The sequence below is a fragment of the Sciurus carolinensis genome, chromosome 9 (assembly GCF_902686445.1).
Source record: "Sciurus carolinensis chromosome 9, mSciCar1.2, whole genome shotgun sequence".
Taxonomy (NCBI): Eukaryota; Metazoa; Chordata; class Mammalia; order Rodentia; family Sciuridae; genus Sciurus; species Sciurus carolinensis.
In genome coordinates this window covers 1,684,954-1,706,241 of record NC_062221.1, presented here as the reverse complement: position 1 = coordinate 1,706,241, position 21,288 = coordinate 1,684,954, and the positions used below count along the sequence as shown (strand labels likewise).

The 21,288-nt window shown below is 46.1% G+C and overlaps 2 protein-coding genes across 7 annotated transcripts in view; one reads left to right on the top strand and one right to left on the bottom strand.

Annotated features, from left to right (window-relative positions):
* The first annotated feature begins 659 nt into the window (after positions 1 to 659).
* Positions 660 to 21,229, top strand: Igsf10 (immunoglobulin superfamily member 10). Its single transcript, XM_047563903.1, has 2 exons — positions 660 to 1,565; positions 14,477 to 21,229. The coding sequence occupies exon 2, from the start codon at positions 14,478 to 14,480 to the stop codon at positions 16,362 to 16,364; it is 1,887 nt and encodes a 628-aa protein (XP_047419859.1). The 5' UTR covers positions 660 to 1,565; position 14,477; the 3' UTR covers positions 16,365 to 21,229.
* Med12l (mediator complex subunit 12L) overlaps positions 16,379 to 21,288 on the bottom strand; it is a 257,146-nt gene continuing 252,236 nt past the window's right edge. For 2 of the 6 annotated variants that reach the window (XM_047563898.1, XM_047563901.1), the window contains 3 exons: positions 20,621 to 20,702; positions 20,076 to 20,154; positions 19,385 to 19,696 (listed from right to left, as the gene is read on the bottom strand). In XM_047563898.1, the coding sequence (XP_047419854.1) occupies positions 20,102 to 20,154; positions 20,621 to 20,702 (135 nt within the window). In that variant the 3' untranslated portion in view covers positions 19,385 to 19,696; positions 20,076 to 20,101. Of the gene's footprint in view, positions 19,697 to 19,805; positions 20,155 to 20,620; positions 20,703 to 21,288 lie in introns of those variants that run through there. The other 4 variants (XM_047563899.1, XM_047563900.1, XM_047563897.1 and 1 more) reach the window with 4 other exon arrangements.

The following is a 21,288-nucleotide window of genomic DNA, read 5'->3' as shown; positions in this document are numbered from 1 at the left end:
CCACCTCTGATGCTTCAAACTGGGATGGACAGAAGATGAACAAGAAAGCAAGTCAAAAGCTCACAACTTCCAGACACCTTCCGCCTGACTCTTTATTGAGGAATGTGTTTGAGAAGCCCAGGATGGTTGGGGGTCACGCTGCCAGCTTCACCGTTCCGGCCCACTCGGACGCCTTTCTCCCCTGTGTGGCCACGGGGAACCCCCCGCCCACCGTCCTCTGGACCAGAGTCTCATCAGGTACTGAAAACGGTTGCCTCGTGCTTAGTCATCCCTAATCACGAAGCAGGAGAGAGAGTTGCGTTTCAGGGTTACACCGCCAAAGGCAACGCCAGTTACACATTTCTTCAAAACGCAGAAACCACAAATATCCTCATTTGACCTTTGCATCGTTCATTAGGAGGTTTTAAAATAATTAAGAATCGTTTTTTAAATACTTTGAAAGCAGGTCTCCCTCAAAAACATGATCTGAAAATGGCAGAGTGGTCATTGGGTGGAACTTTCTGGCTTTTAAAATATGTGAATTTAAAAAAGTTGAGGAATAGCTAGCAATCTGAAGACTAGTTTTAACTTAAAATTATTTATTCTCAGCAGCTTAATAAGAGATAGTTTTATGTTTGCTATCTGAAGCTTGATAACAGGTGGCTCTGAATTTCTTTCTCATCAGGACTTGAATTGTCTACAGGGACACAGAACAGCAGGTTCCAGGTGCTCCCCAATGGCACTCTGTCCATCCAGAGGGTCAGCATTCAGGACCGTGGACAGTACCTGTGCTCAGCATCCAATCCACATGGCACAGACCATCTTCACGTCACCTTGTCCGTGGTTTCCTACCCACCCAGGATCCTGGAGGGACGAGCTGAGGAGCTCACTGTCCACTCTGGGAGCACGGTGGAGCTGAAGTGCAGGGCAGAAGGCCAGCCACGTCCTGCGGTCTCCTGGATTCTCGCCAACCAGTCGGTGGTCTCCGAGTCATCCACGGGAAAGAGGCAGGCCCTGGTAACACCGGATGGAACGCTGGTCATCCGCCACCTGAGCATTTATGACCGTGGCTCTTACAGGTGTGTGGCCAGCAACCCAGCCGGCCAGGACTCCCGGCTAGTTAGGATCCAAGTCGTGGCGGCGCCCCCTGTCATCCTGGAGCCCAAGAGGCAAGTCCTCGTGGGGAGCTGGGGTCAGAGCCTGGAGCTGCCCTGCACTGCAGAGGGAAGTCCTCAGCCCCGCGTCCACTGGGTGCTCGCCGACGGCACTGAGGTGAAGCCCCTGCAGGGCCCTCACGCCAGATGGTTCCTGCACACCAACGGCACTCTGCACATAAGGAAGGTCGCGCTCTCAGACAGGGGCACTTACGAGTGCATCGCCACCAGCTCCGCAGGCTCGGAGAGGAGGGTGGTGACGCTCAGAGTGGAAGGGCACGAGACCAGCCCCAGGATAGAAGTCGCCTCCCAGAAGTGGACCCAGGTGAACTGGGGGGACAGACTGCTACTGAACTGCTCAGCAGCTGGGGAGCCCACACCCAAAATTATCTGGAGGCTTCCATCCAAGGCTGTCGTGGACCAGCGGCACAGGTAAAGCCGCTGGGGGTGGGGGTGGTCTGCTTCATCTGTTGAGCTCTAGGACCTCCTGAAAAGGAAGAGGTGATCAGAGACGTCCTAGACATCTTGGAGAATGCACAGGCTCCGCACAGACAGGGCTGTTTTATATTTGAATATAAAAACCCGTTTTCTTACAAGTCTGAGGGACAAATTCTGAGCTCACGTAGTTAAAGCAGAATAGCGTTCTCATTTGCCTTCATTCTTGCGGCAGTTATAAGGTGCTAACTATGTAGATGTACTCTGTCCAAAAGAGGAGAGGACTGGAGGCATTTGGGGTTCAGCTGCATTTTTGTCTTCCTCAGAACCTCCTATCAGATGCTCAAAATCTGAAGTAGCATTTCTTCCTCCCTGAAATTGCAAAGCACTTTGTGAAAGTCCAAGCATTGACTTTCACAGGGTGTATGCATTAAGGACCTCTGCCCGTCCACTGTCAGACAGACAGACACACACATACACACAACTTGTTTATTCTATTTCATAGGCACAGTAATATGCACTTTATAGCTGCCTTCCTGCTAGGGTTGAATCCTATTTTTGAAAAAGAATAATTATAGCTTATGTGTTAATTTTTGCCACTTGCATGATTTTGTGCAATGATTTTCCATAATGGGCCAGAAAAAGAGGGGGATGAACATTATATATATATATTTATATATATGTATTTATGTATAGGTATTTATAAATGTATATATATATGTATATATATATGTATATATATATATATATATATATATTCATTAGTAGAAAATACCTATGCGGGAAAAGTCATAAATAATAGAGATTAATTTATACTCAAGTGTAGAAGTTGTAGATTTTTTCCTAGTATCAAAACAAGTTGATACTGAATATAATTAATGAATTTTTGATTTTAATTTAAAGTAAATGTTAATTCTCAAGTGTTTCAAATAAGTCATCAAAATTACCTAAGTATTAAATTGAAATTAGTTTAGGTTTAAAATTTTAAAATGCTGAGCAATGAAATGTGAACTTTAAGAGGCACATATTTATATTGGTTATCTACCATCCACTTTGTGTGTGTGTGTGTGTGTGTATGCGCACATTTCCAATGCCTTATCAGCTTTTGCATTTAATTTCACAATATCAGCCCTCTTTTTGCCTTCAAGTTATAGTAAACATTTCTCTGTTAAATAACCCTTCTCTTTTTTAAAATTAATGCATTTAAAATAAATTCTATAGCACATAAGGATGATTTGCATTTATAAGAACAATTGTCATTATTCTTGATAATTTTGAAGGCAAGTTCAACTCTCTGTGTGCAATCTGGTGTAGGAAGTGTTGGATGCATTGCATTTATACTTATGATGGGAATTACAGATAAAGTTCAACATTTAGGCCATACAGACTGAACCTGGCATTTGAGAGGCATTCGGTCCATTTTTGAGAGTGGAAATCTTTTATCTGGACTTATGAGAAAATGTAACACAATGTCTTAAAGGGCAAGTCCAAAGGAAGTCTGGGGAGTGTTCCAAAATGCATTACTAGCATCTCAGAATAAAGGTTGGTCAGGAGAGAAACAGCAAAGAAATCAGGCAGTGTTTGGGGAAAACACTTGTGGAACATGGGAATTTTCTTACTGTGGAAAAGGCAAGAGTATGTAAGGTTGCGGATCCTGTCCTGGGCCCAGCGCAGGCCCTGCATTCTGGTTTTTAATAATGAAATGGAGCTTTTTGCTAACAGAACACTTCGATGACTATTTTACAAGTAATCTATGCAAAAAGGCCAGGTTATCTTTTACTCAGATGCACCAGATAGTCATCAGATAGAAAAAGGGCACTTCTGTTGCATAAAAAAACAAACACCTCTACAAAAAAAAAAAAAAAAAAAAAATCCCCTTATCTTCCCGCTTGTGAGGGTCAGCGGTTTGAGTTCAGATGGTAAAATGAGAGACGTCCATCCCAGCTGTGCTGATGCAAGCCTGCCCACCATGCCGAAGAAGCAAAGCTGCTCACCCGCCAACCATAACGCCTGGACCCAGCACCTTCTGCCCACAGACGGGCACTGCTAGGCCTCTCTGCCCTCACTGCAGTGCAGTCACTGCATCCTGCGCTGCAGCTCAGAACTGTCTTCTGCCCTCTGACGCCGTGTTCCTCGTGAGCAGCAGGCTGGGTTCACGTTCAGGTCAGGCTGCACTCCAGACTGCTGCTATGGAGCCTCCGCTTTAAGAACGACCCAAGAAAAACAGACAAAGGGATCCCCAGGCGAGTCACGCGCAGGCGATCTGCAGAGCACTTTTTGGAAAGCCGAGGGGCTGGCGCTAGTGTTTAAAAATGATCTTTAGTCGTCTGGTTTCTCTATCGAGACATCATCTTTGGGCATCTTTGGGGGTGCGTCATGGAAACCCAGTACATGCAATGCATGCAAACGTGTGATCAAGCAAGGCGTTGAGTTGTGTGTCTCTTCAAGCATGAATCGTTCCTGTGTCGCGAATGTTGGACTTTCTAGTCACTTGAGATCACAGCAGGCTGTTTTGACCATTAGTAACCCTGGGGGTGCGGGAGACAGAAGCGCTCCCTGGGCTCGGGCTCTGCGCTGCTTCTTGCGCCTCTTCCCATTCTCCTCGCCTGGCCCTTCCCACTCTGTGGCTACCACTCTGCTCCCTTCCCTGCTGAATTGACTTCTCAGCTCCACAAATGCGAGGAAACGTGTGGCAGTGTCTTTCTGTGTCCAGCTTCTTCACTTAGTGCGCTGACCTCCCTCCACCCGTGGCTGTAAATGGCAGACGTGTTATGACTGAGTCCGTGGTGAATGTACCCCGCACTGTCTGGATCCGTTTGCCTGTGGATGGGCTTCTGGATGGTCTCACATTGTGCTGCTCTGGAGAGAGCTGCGGCGAACCTGGGAATGCAGGCGCTTTTGGGGTAACGATTTCATCTCCTTTGGATGTGCACCCCACAGAGGGATGGCGGGGGTACAGTACTTCTCTAGGCTTCTTAAGGATTTCCATTCCATTTTCCCTAATGGCTGTCCAATTTTGCATTTCCACCAAGTGTCCAAGAGTTCCCCTTTCTCCACGTCCTCTTCAGCGTTTGTTACTTTTTGTTTTTGAAGACAGCCATTCTAATAAGAGTATAAGACCATAGCTTGTGTAGTGTTGATTTCCACTTCCTTGGGCTAAAGCTACTGGGCATTTTTCATACACTTGTTGGCTATTTTATGTCTTCCTTTGAGAAGAGTCCATGTAGATCATTAGCCCATTTTCAATTGGATTTTGTTTTTTTTGCATTTTTTGAGTTTCTTATATATTCTGAATAGCAATCCCTTGTTTGATGAATCGCTGGAAAAGCTTTCCCCTTGTTCTGTGGGTTGTCTGTTCAATCTGGTTACTTCCTTTGCAGAAGGTTGGGAGTTCCATGTTATCCCATTTGTTTATTTTTTACTTTTGTTGCCTGTGTCTTTTGAGTTACACACACACACACACACACACACACACATACACACACACACATACTATCTAGAGCAAAACCTGGCAGTGTGTCCTCAGTGTTTTCCTGTAGTAATTCCCTAGCTGCAGGTTTGCCATTTAGATCTTTGATTCATTATGAATTGGTTTTCATGTATCGTAAAAGGAGTGAATCCATTTTCACCCTTCTGCATATGTATATTCAATTTTGAAAGCACATTGTATTGACGAGACTGTCTTTCCTCTACTGTATGTTTTTTTTTTTTTTTACTTTTTTTTTTATTATTGTATACAAATGGGATACATGTTGTTTCCCTTTTGTACATAGAGTCAAGGCATACCATTTGTGTAATCATACGTTTACATAGGGCAATGATGTTTATTTTTTTTTCCTTCCCCCCCACCTCTCCCACCCCTCTTTTCCCTCTATACAGTCCTTCTTTCCTTCATTCTTACTGCTCTCCTTATCCCTAACCCTAAACCTAACCCTAAACCTAATGCTAACCCCTCCCACTCCCCATTATATGTCCTCATCCGCTTATCAGCGAGATCATTCGTCCTTTAGTTTTTTGAGATTGGCTTATCTCACTTAGCATGATATTCTCCAATTTCATCCATTTGCCTACAAATGCCATAATTTTATCATTCTTCATTGTGGAGTAATAATCCATTGTATATATATGCCACAGTTTCTTTATCCATTCATCAACTGAAGGGCATCTAGGTTGGTTCCACAATCTGGCTATGGTGAATTGAGCAGCAATGAACATTGATGTGGCTGTATCTCTGTAGTATGCTGATTTTAAGTCCTTTGGGTATAGGCCAAGGAGTGGGATAGCTGGGTCAAATGGTGTTTCCATTCCAAGCTTTCTGAGGAATCTCCACACTGCTTTCCAGAGTGGCTGCAATAATTTGCAACCCCAGCAGCAATGTATGAGTGTTCCTTTTTCACCACATCCTCGCCAACACCTATTGTTGCTTGTGTTCTTGATAATCGCCATTCTAATTGGGTGAGATGAAATCTTAGGGTAGTTTTGATTTGCATTTCCCTTATTACTAGGGATGTTGAACATTTTTTCATATATCTGTTGATTACTTGTACATCTTCTGTGAAGTGTCTGTTCATTTCCTTAGCCCATTTGTTGATTGGATTATTTGTATTCTTCATGTAGAGTTTTTTGAGTTCTTTATAGATTCTGGAAATTAGCGCTCTATCTGAGGTATGGTTGGCAAAGATATTCTCCCACTCTGTAGGCTCTCTCTTCACATTTCTGATAGTTTCCTTTGCTGAGAGAAAGCTTTTTAGTTTGAATCTATCCCAGTTGTTGATTCTTGCTTTTATTTCTTGTGCTATGGGAGTCCTGTTAAGGAAGTCTGATCCTAAGCCAACAAGTTGAAGATTTGGACCTACTTTTTCTTCTATAAGATGTAGGGTCTCTGGTCTACTGTATGTTCTTGGCACCTTTGTCAGAAATCAATTGGCTGCATAAACGTGTTAATTTCTTTGTTCTCTATTCTGTTCCATTGGGTTATATGTCTGTTTTTATGCCACTGCTGTGCTGTTTTGGGCACTGTATCTGTTGGTAGGTTTTTGTTTCTGTGACAAAATACCTGACATAAACAACTTAGAGGAGGAAAGGTTTACTTTGGATCAGTTTCAGTTTTCAGTCCACAGTCAGTTGATTCCATTGCTTTGGGCCTAATGAGATGCAGAACATCATGGTGGAAGAGTGTGAGGAAAGGAAGTTACTCAGCTTGAGGCTTTCAGGAAGCTGGGAGAGAGGACATGAGCACAGAAGGGGAAAAATTCTTCCAGACTATGTCTGCAGTGACCTTCTGCCAACCACATACCTGCCTACATAGCCCATTCAACTATCAATTAATCCACGATGAGGTCAGAGTCTTCAAATATCAGACAGCTTGTCATTGTTGTGACAAAAATACCCAACAAGATCAACTTCAGGAAGAAAAGTTTATTTTGGATTCATGGTTTCAGAGTTCTCAGTTCATGATCAGCCAACTCTATTACTTTGGGCCCAAGGTGAGGCAGAATATCATGGCAGAAGTGTAGCGGCAGAGGAAAGCTTCTCAACTCATGGTGGCTGGGTAGCAGAGAAAGAAAGGGAAGGGGCCTCAGGAAAGATGAACCCTCCCAGGGTATGCTCTCAGTGACCAGGTGCTCTACCGCCATGATGTTCTTCCTCACATTAGGCCTAAGGTGATGGAGTTGGTTGACCATGGACTGAACCTGTGAAACTAAAAGCCCAAATAAACTTTTCCTCCTCCAAGTCATTCTGGTCAGGTATTTTTGTCACAGTGGTAAAAAGTGGAACAACAGAGAAATTGGTACCAAGAAGCAGGGCTGTTACTATTGCTGACTTGACCCTCTGGTTCAGAAGCCTTTGGAATGGGTTTGCAGAGTTTGGAAAATGTTGGAGATATAGGCAAGAGAACTCTTAGAATGCTGTGTGTGAAGCATAATGGGTAATTCTAGTGGGAATTCAGAAGAACAGAGTGTAGATGGGAGTGTGGACAGTAAAGACTGTGCTCATGGGGTTTCAGAGGGAGATGGGGATTCTTTTGGAATTGGACTAGAGGTCATTCATGTTACATGCTGGCAAAGAACTTGTCTACATTTCTCCCATTCCCTGAGATTTTGTGTGAGGCCAAATTTAAAGGTGATGGACTAATAAATCAGGCAGAGGAAATTTCAAGGCAGCACAGCATTCAGGCAGTGACAGATATTGCTGGAAGCTTTTAGCCAAGATTACTGCAAGAATCAGAAGCAGAAAGCAGAGCAGAAGAATTTTAAGAACTTGCAGTTCCACCAGGAAATTGAATGTAAAACTGGGGTCAATGAAGTTGTGATTAAGATTTCAGTCACTAAAGAGATGCTAAGTGCCTTGAGCAGAGACAATAGGAAAGATGACTTCAGGGGATCTTAGGAGTCAGCAAGACAGTGCTCACTGTAGGCTCAAGGGTGTAGATGTGAAACGTGTTCAGAGGCCTTGGGGTTTAGGGAGTTGTTTCAGCATGCTCAGCCACCCAGGCACTCAGGTTGCTGCAGCCATGGTCCAAGGAAGCCTGGCTACTGCTTAAGCTGGTGGCAGACCTTGGCATTGTCCGTGGAGTCCTGGTTCTGCAGGAATGCAGGGTGCTAGAGTTCGGGCGTCCTGAAGTCTTCCTCTGAAACTTCAAAGGAATGCCTGAGAGACCATGGAAAGTATAGCAGGGCGAGAATCCCTGTGGGCAGCCCTTGAGGGAGAAGTGTGACATTGTAAAGGTGAAGCCAAAGCTGCAGTGGAGAACCCCAGGATTAAGAGATCCCAGAAATGTAGATCATCTGCTAAGGAAACCGCTGGCCCTGGAGAGAGGCATGCCAAGAGGTCACGAGGGCTGCAACTAGCAAGGCAAAAGGAGCAGGGCTGCCACCGCCGTGGAAATCACATCTCGCTGCCACGCACTGCAGATGCTGGGTGTGGGACTACAGGACTTGCTTGTCGAGCTGTGCTTGTCTTGCTGCAGTCTTATCTCTTCTTTCTATGCCCCAGATTCCTCCCTTTTGGAATGGGAATGTTTACTTTGTGCCTTTGTATACTGTATATATGTAACTTGCTTTTGGTTTTTACAGAGACTCACAACAAAGAGTTTTGTGTCTGAAAGGAGACTTTGGCTTGAACTTTGGGGCAATGCTGGAACTGTTAGGACTATGGGGACTCTTGTAGATGGACCTGATGTACTTTGCATTGTGAGAGGAACATGAGTTTTGGGGAGACAGGAGTGAAATGTTATGGTTTGTATATTCAGTGTTAATGTAGGCAGTGAAGTGATTAGATTACAAAAGCTGTAACCTAATCAGTCCATCCTGGTTTGAATGGACTAACTGGATGGTAACTGTAGGCCTAGGGGGCGTGGCTGGACGGAGGGGTCACTGGGGGTGTGCCCTGAACAGATTCACCTTCCTGCAGTCCCTTGTACTCTTTCTCTGGGCTTCCTGGACAACATGAGGTGAACAGTTTTCCTTCCACCATGGGGTGCTGTGAACTGAGACCTCTGACGTTGTGAGCCCAAATCAACTTTTCCTTTTCTAAGTTGTTCTGGTCAGATGTCTTGGTCACAGTGATAAATTACTTCCCAAATCTGAACACTGCTCTCTGGGTGAGCAGCCTTCAACACATGAGGTATTCAAACCATGGACATGAAACCTGATATCCAAATCATAGCTTTGTAATAAGTTTTGAAATCAGGTATTGTTATGCTTCTGACTTTTTTTTAATGTTGTTTTTCTTTTTAAAATTTTTCCTCCTCCCTCAGAATCATTTTAGCTATTCTTGATCCTTTGTGGTTCCAGATTCCATATAAATTTCAGGAAAATTTTTTTCAGTACTGGGGATTGAATTCAATGCCTTATGCATGCTAGGCAAGTGCTATACCACTAAGCTACATCCATAGTCCCTAGAATTTTTTTTTTTCTGTGAAGAAAGTCATTGTTATTTTGATAGAGATTATATTGACTCTATACATCCCTTTGCTTATGTTGACTCTATACATCTCTTTGGGTAATAAGGTCATTTTAACAATACTGAGTTTTCCATTCCATGAAAAGGCTGTCTTTCCATTTGTGTCCTTTATAATTTCTCTTGTCAGTGTCCTATAACCTTCATTGTAGATAGCTTTTGCCTTCTTGCTTAAGGTTTTTTATAATTTTTTTTTTTTTTTTTTAGCTATTATGAGTGGGATTGCTTTGATTGCCCTTTTCAGGAAGTTAATTATTGGTATATAAAAAAATTCTACTCTTTTCTATGTTGATTTTTGTATCCTAGAAATTCACTATCAATTCTAACAGCTTTTTCATGGAGTCTTTAGGTTTTTCTATGTATAAAATAATGCCATCTGTAAATGTGGATACATTTATTTTCTAATGTGGATGCCCTTTATATTTCCCTTGCCTAACTGTTCTTACTAAGCATGGTAAAAGTGAACATCCATGCCTTGCTCCAGATCTTAGAGGGCATGCTTTCACTGTTTCCCATTCAGTATGATATTGAAGGTTGGTTTTTCATACATTGATTTTAGTATTTTTGGTTATATTTCTTCTATACTTCATTTGTTGAGAGTGTTTATCATGAACATTGAATTTTATCAAATGCTATACCTACATCTATTGAAATGAAATGGTTTTTGTCCTTTTATCTGATGTGTTTTGTAACATGTATTGATTTGCATTATACTGAGCCATCTTTGCATCCCTGGGATGAATCCCACTTAATCATAGTATATAATCTTTCTTATGTGCTATTGAATTTGATCTGCAGATATTTGAGAATTTTTACATCTACATTCATCAAGGATATGGGGATATAGTTTCCTTTTTAATATATTTTTGCCTGATTTAAGTATAAGGTAATGGTGGCCTTGTAAAAAGAGTTCCATTTCAATTTTTTTAATACTGTTTAAGAAGAATTGTGGTTTAAATGTTTTGTACAGTTCAGGAGTAAAGCCATCAGGTTCTAGACTTTTTTTTTTTTAATGGGAGATTTAATTATTGCTTCAATCTCATTTCCCACTCTGTTCATATTTTCTATTTTTTTTAATTCTACTTTGGTAGGCTGTGGGAATTTATCCATTAATTCAAGGTTTTCTGGTTTTTTGATTCATAGTAGTTTCTCATAGTCCTTCCTATTTCTGTAGCATCATCAGATGTAACATCTCCTTTTTCATTTATGATGACTTTATTTGGGTCTTCTCTTTTTCTTGATTAGGTAAAAGTGTGTCTATTTTATTTATTCTTTCAATAAGCCATCTCTTTGTTTCATTGATCTTTTGTACTTTTTAATTTATGCTCCAACCTTATTTTTATTTATTTATTTATTTTTTGTGTGTGTGTGCTGGGGATCGAACCCAGGGCCTTGTGCTTGCAAGGCAAGCACTCTACCGACTGAGCTATATCTCCAGCCCCTCCAACCTTATTTTTTTCCTTTCACCATATTAGGGTTTGTTCTTTTCTAAGTCTTAATACGGTGAGTTCTTAGGTAGCTTTTGTAGGGAAGTGTCTTCATTCAGATGGGATGTAGGATGTCAGTTGGGTAGGTTCTCTGGTTTTAGTGACAGGAGCTTGAAGGGTAGTCTGTGTGATGTGTTCATATTTGATGGCGGCATCTGAGTGTCTCGGCTGTCTAGACTGTGGCAGTTCAGGAAGGCAGCCCTGACTTCACAGTGGATAGCTGCTTCCGAAGGTGCTGTGCTCAGCCTCCAGAGTCAAGTATTGATGCTCTGGGGATTTTGGTGGCAGCTGTAAAAGTCTTGGTAGTGTGTGACGTAAGGACTGTCCCCAGGTCCTTCAGGGCAAGCACTGGTGATGCCAAGGGCTACAGCACCATAGTCATGTTTCCTAAGCCGCAGGATGTGAAGGTCTTTCCCAGGATACTCAGGTGCCTAGGCCTGTGGCATCAGCAGCGGGATGGGAACGTCTCCAGGTCCCATGGGATGAGCCCAGTGATGCTGGGGATTCTGGAACACACGGGGATCTTCCCTACGTCCCCTGGAGCAGTGGCAGTTGGCGCTGGGGTTCAGAGCACTGTCAACTGCCTCCATGGAACTGCGAGTTCCAGAGGATACCTTCTCCCAGTTCCAAGGGGCAGGCAAAGCAGTGCCAAGGCTTCTGGTACCAGCAGCTGTGGTCCAAGGCTGTGGGCTGTGCCGGAGACCTTCCCACAGGGTGAGCAAGGTGGTGCTGCAGCCCTGCAGGATGTGGACGGAAATCTCTCCAGGTCACATGGGGCAAGCCTTGTGGCATTGGGAGCCACAGTCCTGGCGCTGCAGGACTGGATGGGACCTTCCCTTGGTCCCAGAGCCGAGCTTGGGCAATGCCTGGGCATTTTGCCCTGACAGCCACCATCCTGGGGCTGGGAAGATGGTTGTTCCTCGTTCCCACAGTGAGTTCAGTGGGCATGGGGCAGGGCCTCTGGCATAGTGTCCTGGAGCCGCGGGATGTGAATGGGACAGTGCAGGTGAGGCTTGGACTTCGCACCAAGAGCTGCAGCCCCAAGGCTGTGGGCTGGGTGGAGACCTCGAGTTCCCACAGGGCAAGCGAGGGTGGAACTCAGCTCTATGGCTGTGGCAGCCACTGGTCCTGAGGCTGCAGGACACGGAGGGAGCCGCCTCTGGCCCCGTGAAGCACACCTCAGCCTAGGTTTCCTGCGGCACCAGGAGTCCGGCTGCCAGTCCCCGGGCAGGATGGCATCTGGCGATGGTGACACAACAGTGTGGCTCTGGGGGCCAGGGTAGCAGGTCCAGTCCAGACCAGCCAGGTCCCCAAGCTCACCGGCCCATTGGGAGCCGTGCGCAGCCCTTGGCCAGGGCCACAGGAGCGGGCTAGAGCGGCAGGCTGCTGGTGCCACCCCTGGGCCACCTCCCCGTCGCTGCTCCGCGGGCTCCGGTCACTTCCTGCCCACGTTCAGAACGTGCTCCGTCTGCTCTCCACACAACCGTGCTCCTCTGTTGCCCTGGTCCCCTCCATGGTGGAGCCCGTTTTGCATCCATCTTCACCAAGAATTTTATTTAACTCAGGAAGAACTTCTTTCCAGATCCTCTAAAAATACCAGTTTAAAGAAGCAGCAGCTACGTGTCACGCACGGCTCTTCTTAGACGTCACAGTCCCTAGACTGCCACATTTGGGGGCACTGCCCCTACTGGTAGCACTGGAATCGCCTGAGAATATTTCGAATCGGAAACACTGATGGTTTAACAAGCAATCTGTGTTCCTAAAAGCCCTTTAGATGATTTCAAGGCTGCTTCTCAAACTCAGTTGTTCATAAGTAACCTGGGGAGTTTGCTGAACAACAGGTTCCTGGTCCCTGGCCAGATTACTGGAAGGTGAAGCCAGGAAATAAGCACCACAAATCACCACCCGCCCAAGTTCTGCTGTAGGTGAAGGGGGAGCTGCATGGAGAACGTCCCTGGGGCAGGGGTTCTGAGACTGCTGCTCCTGACGGTCATCTGGCAGACTCGCAGAATCCTGATGCCTTGAGCACACCCCACACCAGTTCAGTCAATCATTCTGAGACCGCTACCCAGGTATGAGGAAATTCCACAGGAAGTTTTAATGTGACCAAGTTCAACGCTTTTGGAAAGAATTAGGGCTCCTTCAATAGCAGGTGTTGCATAGTGGCATACACAGGTTCCTCTGAGACCCGAGGCAAGCTCTCAAATCCATCAGCCTTCAGCTGTGCAGTGACAGTGGGGGGTACTCTTGAAACAGTTTAGAGTCCACAAAAAGCACGTGGCAGTTCTTTTTTATTAATGTACTCAGTGTGGGGATCATATATTGGTTTATATGCCAGAGAGCTCCCTTCCACACTTGAACAACCAAAATGAACACCAGCACCTCTTGCAACACTCTATACATAACTCCCCAAACCTCACGTTTACTGCAGAAATGTAAATGACTTGAGATTGTTTGACTTGGCAGGTGGCTATGCTGTGAAATGAAAATTAGTTCTTACTTTACTTTCCAAATTCATCTACTTACTTAGCCCATGTTGCCCCCCAAGTAAGAAACACATACACGATTGTTCCCCATGAGTGTCCATGATCACAATCAAGGACACAATCAAGATCATAATCAGCAAAGAGGAATTTGTTTTTTTCTGAGAAGGGATTTTGTTTTTCCAGGAAACATCTGCCATCTGGTGGTGAAATGTGGAAATGGCAGACTGTGGACTGGCCTGCAGGGCTGTCTGGAGATCAGCCCAACCCTGAAGCCAGTCATTCCCCAGCTGCCCTTATGTTGGCATGCTCTTTATGACAGAGTAGAACTTTCTTCTAACCAAGCAATTCCGTAATTGCTTCGTTACTAATAATTTTTCAAAAACGTCTCCAGGCAATAATGTAACAACTTTGGACAAAATTTTTTTCTTTACTAATATATATATCACAAAACAATTTTTGTGGACACGTTAGTGTAAAATAGCGAGGGAATGCGGTAGGTAGGAATCATATTTCTAGCATTCTTCTCACCATTAAAATGTCTTAAAAAATCGCCACACAAAGGAGTCTTTTGAAGTCTGGGAAAAACACCACCCGGTTGTACTAAATTGTACCTGTCCAAATTTCAGCAAACGATTGAGACAGAAGGCGGCTAGGCCTGGTTTAAGTTTTCATTGCAACAGAGTCAAAGGTCCCACAGCCAATCCTGGGCTCACACCTACATGCGAAGGTTCTCGCTGTGATGAGCTCGGCCGTAGTGGTCTGTGTTGCGTAGGAAACGTGCTGGACACTGTCCAGTCTGTGTTGTCCTGTCTGCGAGGCTTGGGAGGAGCTCACCTGCACGAGGTGACTTATACCTCACGTGGTAGCCCAGAGATGTGTTCGACGTTTATGTCAAATTTTAAAAAGTCTTAAAAAAAAAAAAAACTGCCACTGCTTGTTAGCTGCGCACTCAACTCTGTCCCTGCTCTCTTAGAATGGGCAGCCGAATCCACGTCTACCCAAACGGATCCCTGCTTATTGGATCCGTGACAGAGGAAGACGGTGGTGACTACGTGTGTGTGGCCAGGAACGGCGCGGGAGACGACCTGAGCCTGATGCACGTCAGCCTGAGGCTGACGCCCGCCAGGATCAACGGCAAGCAGCACCTCGCCAGGCAAGTGCGCCAGGGGAAGGACTTCCGGGTGGACTGCAAGGCCTCGGGCTCCCCGCAGCCTGCCATCTCCTGGAGTCTGCCCGACGGGAGGCGCATAGACCAGGCCGGGCTAGCGGAGGACGGCGGCCCCAGGACCGGGAGGTACAGGCTCTTCGACAACGGGACCCTGCACGTGGGCGCGGTCGGGGTGGCGGAGGAGGGAGACTACACCTGCCACGCGCAGAACACGCTGGGGAGGGACGAGATGCGGGTCCGCCTCACCGTCCTCACCGCCGCCCCGCGCATCACGCGGGGCTCCCCGGCCAGCGTCAGGGTGGCCGCCGGGGACACGGCCGTCCTGGACTGTGAGGTCGTGGGGGAGCCCAGGCCAAGGATGTTCTGGCTGCTCCCCTCGGGCCACACGGTCTCCTCCTCCAGCGGCCGGTACGCCTTCCACGCCAACGGGTCCCTGTGGGTCCGCGAGGTGCGGACGCGCGACTCGGGGGAGTACGTGTGCGTGGCGCGGAACCCCAGCGGCGGCGACGCCCGGGCCTACGCGGTGGAGGTGGCCTCGCGGCCTCCGCGCATCAACGGCGTGGCGGCCCGCAGGACGGTGGTGAGCGCCACGGCCCTGAGGCACTCCAGGAAGCTGCTGCACTGCCGCGCCGAGGGCCAGCCGCCGCCGCGCGTCCGCTGGCTCATGCCCGACGGCGTGGAGCTCGCGGCCCCCTACCGCGGGGGCAGGGTGGCCGTGCACGCCAACGGCACCCTGGAGATCCGCAACGCCAGGCCCTCGGACGCGGCCGACTTCACCTGCGTGGCGCGCAACGCCGGCGGGGAGAGCGAGCTGCTGGTGCGGCTGGCCGTGCGCGACCTGCTGCGCAGGCCCACCTTCCGGAGCCCCTCCAACCAGAGGGTGGCTGCCCCGCTCGGCCGGCCCGCCGCGCTCAACTGCTCGGCCGACGGCAACCCGCCGCCCGAGATCATCTGGATGCTGCCCAACGGCACCCGGCTATCGCCGGGGCGGCCCGACTCTCGGCACCTGATCGCCAGCAATGGCTCCCTCCTCTTCCGCAAAACAACTCGGCAGGATGCGGGCAGGTACCGGTGTGCAGCCAGGAACCAAGTGGGCTACATCGAGAAACTGGTCGTTCTGGAGGTTGGGCAGACACCGGTCATCCTGACCTATGCTCCGCGGACGGTAAGCAGCGCGGCTGGGGACTCTTTGTGGCTGCACTGTGTGTCTGATGGGATCCCGAAGCCACACATCAAATGGACCACGCCGAGTGGCTCTGTGCTGGACAGGCCTCAGGGCAACGGCAGGTACACCCTGCACGAAAACGGCACCTTGGCCATCAAAGCTGCAACAGCCCAGGACAGAGGGAATTACGTCTGTCAGGCGCAAAACAGCGTTGGCCAGGCACTGATCACGGTTCCAGTGAGCATCGTGGCCTACCCTCCCCGAATCACAAGTCGCCCACCCAGCAGCATCCTCACCAGGACAGGAGTGGCCTTCCAGCTCCACTGTGTGGCCCTGGGCGTCCCCAAGCCGGAAGTCACCTGGGACACGCCGGACCACTCCCCCCTCTCAAGGGCAAGAGAAGGGCTTCACCCACAAGGCACCCTAGTCCTTGAGAATCCCCAGACCTCGGACTCTGGGCTCTACAGGTGCACAGCAAGGAACGCACTTGGTAGTGATTATGCAGCAACTTACGTTCAAGTAATCTGACAGGAAAGGAAAATAACACTGAACAAAGTCGACGTCAGCACAGAATTTATTTTTTGGAAGAAGTTTAATCAAAGGCAGCCATAGGCATGTAAATGAACTTGGATACATTTACAATATTAAATTTACAATGGACATGCAAAAAAAGACATAAATTAATGCAGTATGAACTGATACTGATTTCTTTAATGGATCTCAACACAAACTTTTAACTTAAGGCACTTTTATTTTGCCAACAAATAACAACAAACATTAAGAGAAAACGATCCACTATAAAATAACAAATGGCTAATGCACCTGAATTTTTCAGTAAAGAAGGGACTGATTTTCCTTTTACCACCAGTTGCCTAGAGGCATCTTCTATCAGTGTTACAAGCATGGTGCTCGGGCCGGTAGGTGGAACAGATTCATCTGCAGTCCTTATGCACATTTACCATCTTGATGTACCGAGTTTGTCGTTGGTTTAAATATTTTGCTAAACCTACAGAAAACAGCACTGAACTATTTGGATGATGACTTTATCATTTGTTTGCGATGAAGATTCTCATTGATGGGGAGTACAAAAACGTCTTAACTGCATTTAAAAATAAATGCAGGCTAATTTCTCCACATGTAAAAAGCAACTTGACATCCACACACCATACAATGTGAAAAGGGCGCTGATTATATCTTTGTCCAAATCTGTCCATTATAAAGGTTTTTACAAATACAGCGAAGCTCCTCTAACTAGGATCTAGCTCGGGCACTCCTGGTTCGGAGCTGTTAAAGGGAGGTTCTCCGAGGCAGAATCTGCCTCTCAGACATTCATTTCATCATGTGATGAGTCCTTATGCGGTGGGAAAATGTTTGGGAGTCTGGATCTCTTACGTAATGAAATTTCACTGTATTAAAAACTTGATCAACCCTATAAAAATGTTGCTTTTTGTAATTCACTGTATTTGTATTACATGCTTAATTGAACCTGAATTAATTTGGGGGACATTATGATTCATTTTTCTAATTCTAGAGGCTGGGGTTTTCCCGTATAATTTCTCCAGCATTTATACCTGTTATTTTAGAATTGTAAGTCATGGATTTTGTACAGACAGCTCAGTCCACTGAGACACGCTGGCCCTGCCAATCATTTGAGACATGAGGATGGCCTCCCTTCAATGTGTTTTCAGCATATCCAATGTCAGCTGGCTCCATCTCAGAGGTCACCCGCTTGCTGTCAATCTCGGTACCTAGTGGGTGGTGAGGTCAAAGGCCACCCGTACAGTGATCTCCCTCTACTTCTGGACCAAGACAGGTGGGTAACAGGATGAAGGTCCCTGATTAGGCACAAGTCTGTGACATAAGTGGGTGTGTCTAAGGGGTCCTCACATCCAGGCGTTTTGATAGGGGTACCCAATTCCATTAGATTCCAAGGTCTTGTCTTGAACAGGCTGGGGTCTCTATCTTAGTCTAGTTTCCTCTCTGACACTTACTAAGCAAATGACAAGGTTCTGTCACAGGGCTTTCCTTTGTGAACCCTTTAATGTAAACTACCATATTTGCTACAAAAGAAAACAAATGTCAGAACAGAGAATTAAATGTGACTAACATAAAATTCCAGTTGCTTTCCTTATAACACAGCAGAAAAGCAGCTCTTGTTTTTCCTAAGTCTTCCACAGCATTTCAGAACTAGAGGGCCTTGGCCGTGACTTGGCTTCCTCACCTTAAAGAACACGGCCACAAGGTGCTCCCCATAGCCTTCATGTGCAAAATGATTAATAAATTAACTTCTGCAAAATGTAAAGTGCATACAAATGCTATGCAATTACAACACTCGATCCTGACACAGTATTGCTCTGTTTGCAATACTGAGCTACAAATATGAATGGTTCAAACTGAAAACTGGCATTTAAAAATACCAATGATTCTTAAAAACAAGGACCAAAGACAGGACAGGACTTGCTTACTAGGCACAACATTCACGTTTCAGGGGTTCTGCCCTTCAGTCACCAGACATATCCACTACTCCAGAGAAAAATAACAACTTCGTGAACTGAGTGTGATTCTGGAGAGAACAAACCTGATCTACACAACCAACTGAAATGTAAAGATACTTCTTCGGAAAGCAGATGGGATGTTACTTTAGTGAAAAGAATTGTCTTTAATGTTTTGGCAAAGTCTGTTCCAGCCCAGGGTAAACCCAGAGTGGGCAGGCTGGAGTGAATGTTCTCACAGTGTACAAAAGCGGTTCACATAGATGTTGCTGTTGCAGAGGAAGCTGACATGTGTTTGAGGTCATTTGCATGAGTCAAACTTTGCACTGAGTAACTCACCTAGATACAAATTACTTATATAATGATTTGCAAAAGAAATTATCTACTCAAGTTGAACTTGCTACATTTTAAAAAAGTCATTCTACATGGTCTGTTCATTAGACAAATCTATTCACAGTACACTTGACTACATGTAAAATTATATGGCAAAAGATGAATTAACACAGAACATGGGAAAACATCCCCCACATGTGTTTTTTAAAATGCCCTGCAATTTTCACATTCAAAATTTTATGCATCTAAATCTAAAAAAATATTATATGGAATACTCTTAAGTTACACAAACTGATAATAATTTACTGTATTTTTTTACTCTAATAGGAGCAAATTACCACATACTTGAACAAAGTTAAAATAGTTACTATTTCTTTATAATAAATTTAATGTATAATTTACTTGTGCTTTTTGCACCAATTTATAAATACAGTATATGCATTACACAACCAAGACTGACACCAACATTAATAATTAAATTCAAAGTAGCAAATACTTACCATACAAAATTAACAGCAAATACACCTTTTAGGAAAACCAGAGTCTTCTGGACTTTGAGGCCAGAGTCTCTACAAACCATGTTAAGTCTGAGCACTGTGGAATCTCGGGCCAGCTGTGAGATTTTCTTTTCTCTAGTTGGCATAATGTTCTGGAGACCAAATCTGTATATTTTCCCAAAACTGGCAGTAAATCAGGGAATGATTCCATGGTGTTCCTTCCAGGTGTTCAGGGTTTACATGTTGTACCTTCATGAAGACTCTGGTCAATGCTCTCACCACTGAAAACAAGCTGCTTGCAGCAACTTCCAAGAGGCTCTGGCAGAAGCCTGGATGGCAGAAGTCCACTAAGCAACAATGTTTCAGCACCTTTGACCAAAACAAAAGCAAAGCAAAGTCCTACACAAATAAGAACAAAGTTTATAAAGTGCTTATGAAATTACAAGTATTTCAAATGAGAATGATGCAAATTAATGTCCTGTTGCCCATCAGGTGAATGCAGACTGAATGGGTTGCTTCCTGTCAAGACCTGATCTGCCTTTCACATCAGTAGTTGGTCCAGCAGTTTCAAAACAGCCACAAAAAAAAAAAAAAAAAAAAAAATCATCACCAATAAACACATAAATATTTAAACCCACCATAATTCATTCTTTCTGCAAATATGAGAGTGAAATAAAAAAAAAAAAAGCACCAATTTAAACGGTCTGCTGCCACCGTCCTGGAGTAGGCCCGTGTGAGCCACAGACCCGCTAATAAACTTGCTCCAGTGCTGAGTGCAAACCACAACCTCTCCTTTGCTTTCTGTTTAAATATCTCCACGTGAAATGTAGCATAAAATATAGGAAATCAAAGACCAAAGGGACATTTCTCAGGATGACTGACACACTAAATCTGATTTTCTACTTTTCAGTACAAACATAAAACTGAAGGTTCTCTTCCCAACTCAGAAGTGTGACGGGTGCCCATAGGGAGTCACTCCTTGCTGTGGCTGGTTACCTGATGAGAGAAAGAGTCACAAGATACCACAGGTCAAAACCGGCTGCAGGAAATGCTTTCCGCTTACTGCTCTCGGCACAGCCTCAGGTGCGGTATCAGACCACCTCCCATGGGACATCCCATCCCTGGCAGCCCCTCGGGAGGACCCGAGCAGTACCACTGAACTCAGCAGAGGGGCCAGCTCCACATGAGAATCCCATGCCCGCCAAGGCCAGGCCTTGGGGTTCCGGGAACTGGCCCACCCAAAGTGTCTCCCTCTGAACTCAGGAAGGATGGGTATTGTCCATGCAGACCAGGACTCACTAGAAAGACCCTCTGAGCTCACGAAGGCACTGTCCATGTGGATGAGGACTCATTAGAAAGGCCCTCTGAGCTCACAAAGGACAGGCACCGTCCATGCAGACTCACTAGAAAGGCCCTCTGAGCTCACAAAGGACGGGCACTGTCCATGCGGATGAGGACTCACTAGAAAGCTGCTTCTGGAGCTGACGCACCAGGGCTGCCGTCTGCTGCTGCTGCTGGGTCTGCTGCAAGCCCGGCCGGGGGAACTGCAATTGCAACAGCAGAAAGGACAGAAATGAGGGCCAGAGCCAGCGGCTGAGGAACACGGTGACACCCTGGGTCAGCGGGCCGGGAAGGCACCTCCCGTACTTGAAGACACAGTGCCCTGCCCAGAGCGTGCCTGTTGATGTTCCTCCACACCCTGGCGCGTCCCGGGAAGAGCGGGTGTGCCCCACCCGTTCAGGAGCCCCTCTCCCTTAGCTGGCCTTGATGACAAGTCCTGATGCAGGAAGGCCACACTCCAGAGGTGCCGCAGCGGTTCAAAGATCATTGTCAGCTCACCTTTACCAGGTGGCTTGATGATCAGAATTTGCCATTCTGGTCTGACATAGCACCCATTAGCCACCACGTCCCTGTCTGTCCCGCCCCTTCAATCTACCCTTAATTGGAAACAGCAGCTTTCAAATGTTTGGAAATAATTATAGATTTCAAATGGTTGGTTGTAAAAATGTCTAAGTTGATTAAAATGTCTGGGTACACGGTGGATAAATATTGGACTTATTCAATAAATACTTAGCTGCCTCTCTCGGTTCTTTAAAAGCCTGCTTCAAATAGAGCAACTCAGACTCTTGC